General features: G+C 47.7%; 1 protein-coding gene across 8 annotated transcripts in view; it reads left to right on the top strand.

The window, feature by feature from the left end:
- LOC104875962 (small proline-rich protein 2E) overlaps positions 1–13,867 on the top strand; it is a 101,574-nt gene that overhangs the window by 49,530 nt on the left and 38,177 nt on the right. For 2 of the 8 annotated variants that reach the window (XR_004515095.1, XR_002026018.2), the window contains 5 exons: positions 1,117–1,155; positions 4,723–4,922; positions 5,155–5,264; positions 8,303–8,425; positions 10,595–10,661. The exons of 2 other annotated variants lie outside the window; for them this stretch is intronic. Coding sequence is in view for 2 of the 6 variants with exons in the window: in XM_010643726.2 (XP_010642028.1) it covers positions 1,117–1,155; positions 5,155–5,264; positions 10,595–10,789 (344 nt within the window). In the remaining 4 variants the exon portion in view is untranslated. 4 more of the 8 variants (XM_010643726.2, XM_033758327.1, XM_019210593.2 and 1 more) reach the window with 3 other exon arrangements.

Raw genomic sequence — 13,867 nt, 5'->3', positions numbered from 1 at the left:
TAGCGACCCCCAGATCTGCTCACTTTCGAAAAGCCACGGGAGGCATTGGAAGTGGGGGCATTCTAGATTTGAACCGTGACGGGCTGTATACCTCGGTCTCTGTCTCACATACTGCTCTACTCCATGGAAAGCTCTCACTGTCTTTTGCATCTGTAGTGCTGGCCCAGGGTGTCATAGGTAAGAGAGAATCTGTGAATGTTTGAGGAGCACATGAACGGATGACAAGACTAATTAAGAGCCAAATAAACTGTCAGAGGAGGGAGGCCTCACTTCGTGCAGGAGGAGATCTGCCTTTAAAGGCCAGCTTCCACTACCACTGTACATGTATCAAGCCTAGAGGAACCAGGAGGAGGAGGTACCATTGAACCTTGCAACCCAGGAATTACAGATCACTCTGGATTTTTCTAACATTCAGTGCTCATCTGACCCAGGGTTCCAAGCTGAGGTGGCAGGCATCCAACGTGAGTCTCAATCCCCTCTTACTTGGAGCTGTGCCTCAGTTGACCCAAATCTCCATCTTACTCCCCAGACACATGCACATTTTCTGCCTGGTGCGACCTTCTTCAGGAGCAGGCAGGGGAGAGGTGTGATGGTGGATGTGAATGGGAAGCGCCTGGCCCAGAGGACCGTGAGGGAGGCGTTTTGTGGGTAGAAGGGAGTCATTCTCTTCAGGGAAGCTCCGACTTCACTCTCCTATGACCCATATTCTTCTTTAGGATTGTTCCTGGGCTTTCCCCGAAGCTTGCCTTCCTTTACTTTCCCCTGGCTCTGTCACTTTCCCAGCTCCATGGTAGGAGATAAATCGGGGTCTCGCTGAGGTAGATGGCTTAAGGAAGAGAACAGAGAAGAGAAGATCCTTCTGCAGGATCAGAGCAGAGGGAGAAATATGTGCATGCAAGGAAAATGGAAAAACAGGGCAAATTTTCTTCCTGTAATGTGAGATTGCAAAGTCAGAAAATTCCCTAAGCATTTTTACCACACTGGGGAGTAATGATTTAAGCTAGTTTTGGTCAAGTTCCTAAATAGCTTTGTGTATAAGAAATATGAAGTCTTCCTAGTTTTTAATAAAATTAGAGGAGGTACACCTCTGTTTCCATAATCTTCTTTTGTCACCAGGAGGCAGCATGGGTCGGTACATCAGCAGCACTGATCTAGGTAAGTAAGGTGTGGAAGCAACCTAGGTGCCCATGGCTAGGTGAATGGAATAGGAAAGTGTGTTGTCTACATGCAGTGGAATACTGTTCTGCTTTTAGAAAATGGAAACTCTACATATCCAACAATGTGTGTGGCCCTTGAAATTATACAAAGTGAAAGGATTAAGATAGTAGAAAAAATGTTGCATGTTTCCACATTTATGAAGTGTACCTGTAATAGTAAATGTCATAAAATCACAAAGTTGAGACTAAAATGATGGCAACTAATAGATACGGGGGGATCGAAGAGTTATTAATCAGGTAAAACATTTCTGTTAAGTAAGATGATTAAGTCCTAGAGACCTGCTATACAACATTGTGCCTAGAATCAACAATGCTGCATTGTACACTTAAAATTTAAGGGATAGACCTCACATTAAATGTTTTTACCACAGAAGGGAAAAAGAGGGTGGAAAAGGGGGAGGATGGTGTACTTGGCCCCGAGGAAGATACTGACAGCACTGTTATCCAATCCCTGCTGTTTCCTGGAAGGACCCGGGAAGGATCACTTGCCACTTATGGAAACCAGTGGATTGGGAAGGTTTCATCCTTGGAGCCAGAGAGAGTTGGAGTCCTGAGGGTGTAGAGTGCTCGAGGTGGGCGTATGAGGAAGGAAGTATATCGTGAGCTTGACAGAGTCCATGTGCCTCACGTCTGGATTTAGGTGGTGGCTTTGTTACCGCATGATGAATTTAGCAGGTGTAACCCAGGTTTTTGTGTACAAAAAGCAATGATTGCAAGTGCACACTTGGCGTCAGGTGGAAAGCAGCTATATTTGTTAACAATCATGGGATGTTGTGCTTGGGGCAAGTTTGTGTTGACAGCAATTCTTCAGATCCTCCCCTCACTTGAATTCATCCAGTGAATTTGAAGGTTAGCTGCTTTCCATGAGTTAGGGCTTAACACCCCCCCCATCCCTTGGTGTGCCTGCTGCCTCGTGTGTGAGGGCAATTGTGCCCTTCTGCAGAAGTAAACTTTAAGCTTTGCTTTGTTCAGTCCTCTTGCTTCCTGAGTGCATACTTTCAGGCACAGACAGTTTGAGGGGGCTGATTTCCAACAGCAGAGTCCTGAAGGCTGTTCAGTTTGCTTGTCTCCCTCCTTAAGTTTTGTGTCTTTTGAGTGCAGGGCACCCAGACATATATTGCCGTCTCCATAAAGATTATGAAATGCTGTCATAAACATCACACACTGTGAGCACCAACTCTTCTGTGCAACAAGGAAAATATTAAATTATTATATTGCTTTTTAAAGCAGTTCTTGAAATAGAATAGCCACATTTTCATATTAGAAGAAACTCCAAAAATACACAATGGATCATATACTGTTTTGAATCTTTTGTTTCATTTATTACTGTAGTTAGTGCATAGTATAACAAATACAATTCCGATAGTTTATTCTCCACTGAGAGGAGGAGAAGCGGGATGTGAACTCAGTGGCCCAAGGTTTATTAGAAAATCTGAGAGGGGCCTCTGATCTGGTAAGCAGAAGAGAGAAAGTGATCTCTTACAGACTCGGGGTTGTAAGGTTTGGAAAGGGTCTGAGTATCTTCTGACAGAAGTCTTTAAGGAAACTTTAGCAGAGGACTTTTTATTCCTTTTTTTTTTTCATAATTTGGACATTTTTTCCTGGGAAGCCAGAGGTTAAACAGAATTAGATCTCCTGAGATGGTGAGCTTTTATTAAAATAGTGGTACTCCTGTCCAGTCTCTGTCATCGACTCTCCTTAGGGTCCTTAGGTCCCATGTCTCCCATTCTGTCCAGAAACTAGTGTGCCTTTCTCTTGGAATGAAGGCTAAGGGTGTAAGGGGTGAGCTCCTTTTCGGAACAGGCCGGTTGTGCTTGGAGACCAGGGGAGAGGTCCTCATAAGGAGGAGCTTCCTCCTTTTCCCTGGGTTTTGTTTCCCTAGGTAAGCCATTAGAAGTTCCCCATAACTCTTGCTGGTTCCCAGTGGTCAACTTAACCTTTTTGTACCTACAACGATCTGGGCAGTAACTGAATAAAAGTCATAAATTTTCAATTACAGTGTTTTAATGGTTCAAGCAGAGAGGCTGGGCCATGGTTCTTGCAGGACTGGGGTTGCAGATTAGTGAGAGAGTGGTCTGTGCTGGAAAGATTCTAGCTAGCACCAAGATGAAAGAGGTGAGGTGGAGGGGAAGGCAGGTGACTTCAACTGCTCTGATGAGAGTGCTGTCTTGCTCTCTGACATCTGAAGAAAATAGAATATAGTTGTGCTGTTTGTTTTTCATTCTGTGGGGTTCTTCTGCACCCTCCTGTGAGAGAAACTGTGGCCCTGTCTTTTCTATCAAAGAATATAAACAAGAGCGTCTCCCTTTTAGACTCTAGTCCACCCTCTGTGGCCCCTCCTAAATGCACTGAAATTATGGGACATGTCTGCTCAGTTCAAACTCTGGAAAAACAGACAAAGATAGCTTTTTTAATTGAGTTTATTGGTACATTTTAGGTATACAGTACAGTTACATTCATTATTGGGATCTTGTGCTTTTACATGACAGGTCTCGATTCTCATTTTTTTCCCCTTATCCCTGCCAAGATAGCGTATCAGTAGCCAAGGACCTTCTGTTCCCCATATCCTGTTTCCTCTGGTCTTCCTTCCCTTGACAACCCTACCCAGCAACTTCTCAGGCCCAGCCTTTTACACTGCTTAAACTAGTCAGTCAGGATAACTGAACCTCCAGCCCAGCCAACGGGGGACAAAGTCCCATTCTAGGGCTTAACACCCACTTCCTGCCACTTGGTGTGCCTGCTACCTCATGCTTGTACCCTTCTACAGAAGTAAAATTCCTTGTCAGGATTTCTTGATATTTGAGGGCTTTATCTGCACTGATAAACTAAGTCTGAGGATGTATTTCCAACACTCCTAAGTAGATACTGTCAGTGAGGCCAACAGCAGACCTGTGGGTAGAGGGTGCCGCCACGTAGGAGTAGGCCTCGTTTTACCCACTTCGGGTGATGGTAGCTAGAGAGGTCAGGCTGGCCGGGACTGGAAGGAGAGCGTGGAGAACGTGCCACAGCTGTTCAGTCTGCTGTCTGCATGGGGAAGGTGGGAAGACCTGGCTGATTAACTGTGGAAGTTTCAGGGTTCACCTCGCCCTGGGAGAGAAGGAGCCTATGCTGTGCTGTCTGTGATTCTACGTTTTTGATGGAAATAGGGTTTGTGGTAAAAGGAAGAGAATCCAGCTCCTCTGGTACATGTCGGGGTGGCTCAGAGGTGTCACTTCTGCTTTGGTGGCATATTCCTGCTGGCACGAGGAATATGGCATAGGGAGACACTTCAGCTGGCTGGAGGGAGTAGGACAGGGCTTGAGTACCTTGGAGGGAAAAGGATCAGGCACCTTGAGGGAACAAGGCTCAGGAAGTCTGGGGTTGGGGCCTGGCAGGTGACTTGGTGTTGTTGCTGCTGATATACTTGGTTGAAGACAATGTGTAAGAAATAGAAGATACGTTTTGTGTTTCATTTTGTCACAAGAGCTTCTCAGTTAAACCGCCACGTCTGCCATCGTCCTGACAGATGACTTTCCCAGCAAACTTCCAGCACAGCTCTGAAGTCCACAGCACCCAGCACTGGCAAGAGCTGCCAACTAAGGAAATCCTCTGGGATTGTAGCCAAATTCCTCTCTGCTCTCAGGGAGCCACTGCTGGATCGTGATTCATGCTTGGCCCTGCCATCCATGTGGTACTCAGTTCAGGGGAGAAGATGAGCAGGCCCAGGTCAGTGTATCAGTGTGGAGGTAAGAGGCAGGAGGGTTTAGGCCAGAGAGACCGAGCCCGGCTGGCTGTGTGAAGAGCAGACTTCTCCATTAAATGGGGATGACAGTGGCCACATCCCAAGATGACAAGAATTAAAGGGATAAATTTGATAGTGAAGCAGTTACCTAGTGAGTGCTCCGTTGCTAGTCAAAAGGGAAATGACACCTAATCGTATTGTGGTGTGTTTGTATAGGGGCAGTAAAGGGTGCTTCTCAGCTTGGGGACAAAAAGGACAAAATACCTTCCTGCCAGTGTCTGAAAGGATGCCTGCTATCATCCAGTCACTTGAAGAGCAGAAATGAGGTATGTGTTTGTGAGAAATTATTAGCAGAAATATTCCAGAAATTCATATTAGATGTGGTCAGAAATGTCTTCCATGGGACCGAGGACAGAGGAAGCCTCCCCAACCTTGATTCATCTCCTCGGTGACCTTCCAAGGCTGTGAGCCTCTTAAGCTAGATGCATTTGGATTCTTTCCATTGAAGGAGACTGATAGCCCCTTCAGAGCTCCTCCAGCAGACTCTGGGTCTGCCCTTCGGACAGGGTATCGCTCCAGCTCTGTCTCTTCCTTTTAGACAGTTGCTGTCTCCTCCTCTTCCCCTGCTGTTCCATTCTCCACATCCTCCTCTGCTCACCCCATTCTCCAGGGAGGGTGAGCTCATAGTTTATGAGGATGTTAAAATCTACCTCCTTCCTCACCTCGAGCAGGCGGTAAGGAAGGGCTCACATCCCAGATTATGGAAGTGGTAGCCCATGATCTCAGATTTTTAGTGGCAATCTTTTGATTTACTGACCCTACTCAAGCCCATAGTCTTGTTTAGCATGCTGTCATCTAAACTAAGATAATGAAGGAGCCCTGATCTGAAAACGGGGATATTCAGCATCTAGTTTGACTTGCCACATATTTGCTGTGGGACTTAGGACAAGAAACTTGACATAACTAGCACACGTTCTTTTCATCTGACATACTTTGAATTTCAGTAAATTACCATAATTTGTCAGAGAAAAGCATTCTGTAATTTCTATTCATAAGACACTTGCACACCCACTCATTAATTCATCTATCTTTGCCATTATTAACTCTTCCATTTCCCGTAAAAGCCTTGGAGAACAGTCAGGGTCCGCCATCGGTGACTTGTGTGCGGTGTGCAAAGGCCCCGGGCAGGTGCACTGCACTCTCCCTGTCATTAGAGCCATTTCACTCCTCTGCCTTTCCTAGTACACCTTTCCTCAGAGGACAGGTCCCAGCAGGCTGAGGAGGTTCCATCTCTGATGCTTTTATTGTGGATTCAGCTTGGGCTGGGCTGGGAGAACAACTGGGATCCCCCGCCCCCCAGACTTCCCTGTTCAGTGTAGCTCTCTGCACCTGGAAAGTCTCACAGACTCCTTCGTAGTACAGGAAGCCCTCCTTTGGTACCACCTGGTAAGAAGAGACACTGCCTCCTCTTCCTCCCCCTCAGGGAGGACAGCTCAGAATGAGACAGAAGTTTCAGGTGTGGGTCAGTCCATGTCTGCTCTCTCAGGCTGCCATGGAGCAGCTGGCATGAGTGTTAAAGCCCCAGGCTGAAGATCATCGTGGCGGTGGACGCTCGCAGGCTGAGCTGAGCCATTCAACTTCTCGACCTCTGTGGCCCACACACCTGCTTCTCTGAGGTGACCAAGGCTCCCTGGAAATCCCCCGGTGAACACACTATATTCCGAGCAAGTGTATTAGCTAGGGTTCTTCAGAGAAACAGAACCAATGCACAAGCATATATATTATGTACATATATTGTTTCTTCATTTTAAGGAATTGGCTTCCAGGCTGAATCCACAATAAATTCAAGCCCAAGGGATAATCTTCTGGGAGGTTGGTCTTTCTTTTTGTGCAGGCTTTCAGATGATTGGATGAGAAGCACCCACATTAAGGAGGAAAATCTGCTTTACTCAAACTCTACTAATTTAAATGTTCACCCCATTAAGAATACCTACACAGACACATCTAGAATAACAACAAATTTCTGGCTACTGTGACATAAATATCACACACACACACACACACACACACACACACACACACACACACACGGCTCTAGTGGGCAGAAAAAACTGAAGTTCAAAATGTTTGCAAGTGATTCAAATGATTAACGGCCCTGTCTTACACTTTCTCCTTTTGTCTCCCAAGGACACTTTTCCAGCACTAGTATTTTGGGTTATTAGGTTCAGAAATAGCCCCAGACTTTCCTTCATGATCTGACAGCATAGAGAACTAGAGAAACAAGCTCTTATTTCTTCTCTATCTCTGCCTGACACTCACTATTAGTTGCTTATTTGGGCCTTTCATTGTAGACTGGATTTTCTTACCATTTTCATTGATGAATGACTATCTATAAATCTCGGGAGTCCAGAGTTTCTGGATTCATGTTTTTGACTGAAGCCTTTGGTCAGGGCAGGCCAGTACCTTCCCCTCCTATCCTTCTGTATTCTGTGAGCATAAGGAGCTCCTTCAGCACAAGGAGATGCTCTGGTTCTTCAGATGTGAGGTAGTGGCACCCAGAGCTCAGAGGCCCGGTATTGCTCCAAGGAAAGGAGCCCAGGAAAGAAACTGTCTGTGACACAGGTCACAAGGCTTTGCAAGGCCCATGGAAAGGGCTAGATTGCACTTCATTGCATGGTCAAGCAGCTGGGAGACAAGTCATTCCCATTCCTTTGACCCGCAGAGGGAGACTTTCAGCAAGAGGGGTGAGAGGGGCAGGTGATCCCGAAGATGGCAGTAGAGGAGGTGAGAGGTGCATTCAGCCCTGCAGAAGGACAGTGGCCTGCTCTGGAGCCTGGGCCAGCTCTGAGGAGGGATGTGGTACCGCAGGGAAGGCGTAGGTGGTAAAAGTGCCACATCCATACAATGGCTAAGTTTGTTCAGTTGCCTCCTGGAAAATCTCCTCCAGGAAGCATCCTGTGCCCCACATAGGGGTTTGTTCATTTGTTTTGTGCTCCTCTAGTACTCCAAGAGTAATCTTACTGCTCTGTGTGTGTTTCATCTTACTGTGTATTTACATATCTGCCCTCCCTACTGCACTGTGAATTCAGACACAGGGGCTGTGTTTCTGTCGCATCTTTGTCCTCACTCCTGGACTGCAGCCTGATTCCATGACTATTTTCAAAATGACCTGAATGGATTCCTGACACCAACCATAGGCTTTATAGGTGAAATGGTTTGGTGCTGTCTATTATCTTTTGATTCTGCTTAAAACATTCAGAGAAGAAGGTAAGGGAGCAGAAAGGGTCTTAGTCCTAACCAAGACACCCAGACCCTCCAAGAACCTCATTCTTGTCTCTTCTCACCTGTGCAACTCCCCTGACAGCCTCAGAAGTAGAAGGTTCTCGTCACCTGCAGAAAGACCATCCAGGGGAAATGCCACAGCTTCTACCGCTGGAGAGGTGCCAATCTTGATTTTTGGAGCACAGCCTTGTTCACGTATTTCAAGGTGCTGAAAAGTTATATTCTGCAACTGTGAATAATGGAGAGTCCCTTACATTACATTACATTACTTACTCTTTATATACTCTGTTCTCCATATTGCAATAAAAATGCCTGGAAAACAAGGATTCTGTCTGGAACAGTAGTCAGCATCGACAGAGGGACTGATGACTGACTTACCTCTGGCTGAACTAAAAGCTGGTAAAAATGACTCTTGTTCCTCCCTTTAAAAATCTCCAAGGCCTGGAATGCCATGGAGATGGACGGTGTGCTACCTCCAGGGCCTGGGAAGCTACCTCATTATTAAGCATGAGATGATGTACAAAAGTAGGTTGCAGAGGGTGGGGGGAGAAAGAGGGAGGGTATAGAGCTAAAACCCAGTGCGGATTCCTGGGGACCAGGACCCTAGGTTCCTTGGCTTATTTCTCCCACCGCCAACCCCTCTGATAGCTGATGGTTCTAGGAGCAGTTGAGGAGCAGTTGAGGGCATTTATGAGAGTATCATACTCTTAAACCCTGCAAGAAATCCTTCAGGGTGTGTAAAATATGGTTAGTCACTGGAGAGCTGCCAAGCTGGAACTGTAAATACAGAGTAGGAGTCTGACAACTGACTTCATGAAAGCAGTGAGATACAGCTGAGACTGAGCAGTCTGCTAGGAAATCCCCATTTCCCCCTTCCCAGGCTGTTCCCTGGGATAACATGATCCCGCTGTGGCCTCATTAATGTCACTTGGATCTCAGGGTCCTGGAGAAGACGGAGAGGAGGTGAATAAGAGGGCTCTGCTCTTCGGAGTGAGGACCCCAGCAGTAGCCTATGGGCTTCTTTTGACAGTGGCAAGATTTTGATGAAGTAGGGAGTTTGTGGAAGTGTTAGATTTATAGGGTAGAATGGTGGTGGTGGTAGTGGGGACACAGAGACAGAGACGAGAAACCCAGAGAGCTAACAGGAAAACAGCTCCAGAAGTAGAGTTGGCAAAAGGGAGGCAGGTGAGCAAACCAAGCTGACAGGCAGAATGTGAGGTCTTGGTTTTTGTTGTGATGGAAGTGGCATATGGGTAAATCTAAGTCTTGGGTCATAGGTGATGTAGTTTGTGGTCAAACTGGACCCGAGATGTTTCTTGCAGGGCCCCTCTCCATCCATCTTATATCCTTGTTACTGTGATGGGGATGTTTTTGTTTGTTTGCTTGCTTTTTTTTTTGGAACTGGGGATCAAACTCGGGTCCTTCCGCTTGTGAGGCACCACTGAGGTGAATCCCCGGCCCTAGGGGTGGTTTTTTATTTAGTAGAGCTTCTTCCCCTTGTCCCCAGCATGATGTGGCATCAAATACGTGATTGCAGAGATGCTGAGGTGAGTTCTTGGCACTCAGACAGAGCGGCTGGCACCTGCAGGTGGTGTCTTTGCCCCTTATTTCTATTTGGCTGGCGCCATGGCGCATATTGACTCACTTCCGGGAGTCACCACAGTTTTATCCAGAGACTGTGAGGGAGGACGTAGAGAACAGAAAGACAGCAGGGAGACAGATGCCTCCAGTACTTCCAGGCCTGCAGATTCAAAGATGCCCAGCGGAATGGAAGTCCCACTGTGTTAGAGTCTCTGTTCAGTCGTTGTCTGACTGAAACTCTGTAAGGCCTGGGAGAGCATTCCCTGCACTGATGTCCCTTGCGGGGCCGGTCCAGCATGGGAGGGACCTCTTTCCTCACCCTCTCCCCATGCGGCCTGTTCTTCCTGCAGGCCGCTGTTTGGTCTTGTTCTCCATAAGGGGAAGCCCTTGTAGAGGATGTAAACCGCATTATGGCCTCTCCCACTTTTCCTGCCCTGGGAGAGCATCCCAAGCCTCTTTCGGCTGTCTTTCCTGGTACAGTATTTTAGTTTAGCTCCAGGCCGTTCCCGTCGTTCTTCTCATTTGATCCACAGTGAGCATGTTCTTCTTAGAAGATGGAATCCAAGCTGTGCCCCAGTTCTCTGGGAGAGGTTTATATGTGGACAGCCACGAGGTGCTTATTTTGATGTCAACTGTAATGGCATTCTGGGTCTGGTCATCATGGCAATGAGAATGGTAGGATGGGCCAGCATCTCTGAGAATCAAGACCAAAACAGGTACAGGCAGAAGTCCTTCCTGGAGAGGTTGCATATTCTGCTTACCAAGTTAAAAATGTTGGTCCCGTTTCATGCAGGCTTTCATCGATCCAGGGAGGATGTCCCATCAGAAGTGGCAACAATGCAAACTTCCTTGTCAGCCCCCTCCTCAGGTCCTGGAGCCCGGCCCTCTCAAGGTGCCCGAGCCCTGCCCTCCACCCCCCAGCCAGCAGAAGTGCCCTCCTGCTCAGCGACCTTCATGCCAACAGGAATGTCTGCCAAAGCGGAAGTGAATCATCTGAAGCTACCACACCCTACACCTGGACCTGAAGGTGCCAAGCCCTCTCCCTGCCAATGCTGTACCTCCTTCTAGCATCCACAAAGAACAACACACAGCCCAGGGAAACTTCTCAGCTGACCCAAGGAGAGTGATACCTCCATTCAAGCTTTCTTGTAGTGGATCAGCAGATCCCTCTGAGCCTCATTCTCTAGCAACCAGCAGAGGACAGAGAGAAGTGCTGTGATCCTCCAAGGCCTGCCCTGCGGCCTTATGAACTGTGTTCACTGTGGCCAGGACAGGCTGCTCCTCCAGGTGCTCCTGTTGGTCTGAGAAGAACCTTAGAACAAGGGAAGATTCTTTCAATGATGTCTCCTGCCGCACTCCAAACTTTTCTGAAGTTTTGAGAAGCCAAAATGCATTAAACTAACTGCCTTAAATGAGTGGAAAATTACCCCAACTTCCTTTTTTGCTTTACTCTTAAGTTAGTGTGGTGAAATCTATTTCAAATCACCAATTTTTTATTTCTAAAGACAGATGACTTCACCTCTGGACCCTAGGCCTGGAAAGCTCCCAACCCTCTGTGATGCTGTTACTTTTAACTTCCTACTCTTTTAATAAATCCAGGTGTTCATGTGTGCATCTGGCTGTGGTCGCTGGCTGGGAAGAGCATGCCCCAGATGGAAAAGTGGGTGCTGCAGAGGAACAGTGCTTGGAAGAGCCACCAGGGGGAAGTCAGGAGGCCACATGAAGGGCTGAGAAGTTGGCATTCTCCCCACTCTGAGCTTCCTGTGGGGCTCACATTACCGGGGCTGCCTGCTGCAGTCCTCTCCCTTTCTCAGGGAAGTTGTTGCAAGCAGGAAGGTTGGAGTGTGGGCCCGGGGTGCTGGCATCAGGGTTGGGGTTCAGCCAGCTGGAAGTGGGGTCTTCAGAGCACAAAGGATGCTAGACTTCGGGCAGAGGCCTCGACTCTGAGCTTGAAGATGACCATCTTGGGAGGCATAGAAGAGCCAGGCCTCTGCGGCCTCCATCATGCTGGAAGTGCAGGCTGTGAGGAGGTTGTAGGATTTTCACTTTTAAATTAGAGGACCACGTCTTCTTAGCACAGCGGCTTGTGGGTTACATTCCAGACTGTCAGTAACCGATGAGCATTCACTGTGTTTCAGGGCCAGGGCCAGGCCTGCTTCAAAGAGGTGTGCTGATCTGTAGGTGGGCAGGCCAGGCTGTGGCTGGCACAGAGAAGTCGGGCAGTGCTCTGAGTGGAGGAGCAGAGAGTGTAAGAAGACACCTGAGGAGAATGCTGGTGGCTCCCAGGGGAGAATGGGATCGAATCCCCAGAGCTTGGCTCCGCAAGTGCAGCTGGCTGCTGGCTGAGCGCAGCTGTGCTTTACTTGTTTCAGCCACCATTCCACTCTGTTAACCACCTTTTTCCTTCAGGACTTTAGATCAGTTGTCATGACATGGATTGTTGCACCTTTAGGAATTAGTCCTCACCCTGAGGAAGTCCTCCGGCCAGCAGAAGACAGCAGGGGAGGCAGGCGCAGCCCCTGCTGTCTGCACGCTCCTGGGGGAAGCCCCGGGAGGCAGCAGGGCTGCTGTGTGTAGTTGTTGAGCAGAAATGGTGACTGCGGGGAAGAAGGGGTACAGTTACTTGATGTCTGAAGGAGATTTTCAGCACTTACAGGCGAACCCCAGTCTAGGGCATCTACCTAAGGTGTGTGTGCTGCCTCAGGAAGTCTTCAAACAGCTGCTGGCTCACAAGTCAGAGCCTTGTTGAAAAGATTCTCATCCGGTGACCCATTAGATTGATCTTCCGAGTGCTTTCAACCCTCCTTTTTTTCTATCTGTATTCCCAGTTCAGGACTGTCGCGAGCAATTCTACGTAATTTGGGGGGGAAAATCATTTGATTAGGCCTAGTTGTCCCGTCTACAGGGCAGCTGTGGCATGTTGAGACATAACTCCAGTTTGGCCTCTGGTCACTGCTAAGACCTCAATGGTCCGGGGATGCTGTGATGATCCAGGACAAGATTACAGCAGCTGGGGCCGGGGATTTAGCTCAGTGCAAGGACCCGAGTTTGATCCTTGGTCCAAAAAAAAAAGAAAAAAAGAAAAGGAAAGATTATACCAGCCAGAGACATCCTGGGAGAACAAAATCTTCATCTTCATAGTTCCTCATTGTTCTAGGATTTTCCCTGCTGCCGGTGCCACTGCCCTCCAAGTGTCTCCCCTGTACTGAACTCTGTGCCCTGAGTCATCTGTTACATTTGTTTTCTCCTAATGTACTAAATAAAGGTGTGGCGAGCTGGGGTGGGGGGAGAGCAGGATTTCATCTCTGCCACCCAGAGCAGCATTGATCAGGCCCAAAGCTCAGCTTTCTCTCAAACTCTCACTTTTTCTATCTTTCCTGTACTGAGTTAATTCACCTTGTGCTGTCATGGCTCGCAGGAGACTAGGACTTACTGAACGGGTTCTAGTACTGCCCCCTTTTCCTGTTCCCCACAAAACCCAACTTCAGCCCCTTTTCCACTCCTTTATGAGTACAGGTTACTCTGGAATCGGTGATCCCAAGACCCAGGAGCTGTCAAATTTCTCCAGAAAACAGACCACAGCTGTCAGAGAAAAGAGGCTTCAAGATGATTTGCTATTTCCAAGAGTCAGATATTTGGCCTGGTTCAACCTAAAGTCCCAGGGAGACATACTGGGGATAACCACACCTTCGCCTTTCAAGTGTTTGAAGGCTAAATATTTCGGAGGCCTCTCAGGGCATGAAATTTGGCCTTTGGCTTATAATTTTGGTGGGGAGGTTGAGCTTCAGGGGCTTCCTTCACCTTGTTCTTCATCCTTCCCTAAGGTGGAGGCACCATTTGAAAGTTCTTCCAGTAGTTGGGGTTCTCTGTTCCAGCAGAGTCTCCAGAACCAGAAGAATCATCTCAGGATTGGATTTGGTACCACTGGTGTGATTCCTGGCTAGATCAAAATTTCAGTGGTCACTTTTACACAGTTGGCCCCTCTGTCTTCCTGCCTCCTGCCTGAATTATGTTTTGTATCTAGTTCTAGGAGGAGATAGAGCTAAGGAAAAAAAAAAAAAAAAAA

This window comes from Fukomys damarensis, unplaced genomic scaffold, assembly GCF_012274545.1.
Source record: "Fukomys damarensis isolate Sample0158 unplaced genomic scaffold, DMR_v1.0_HiC HiC_scaffold_33, whole genome shotgun sequence".
Lineage (NCBI taxonomy): Eukaryota > Metazoa > Chordata > Mammalia > Rodentia > Bathyergidae > Fukomys > Fukomys damarensis.
The sequence above is the reverse complement of the archived record's forward strand: the minus strand, read 5'-3'. Positions and strand labels throughout refer to the sequence as shown.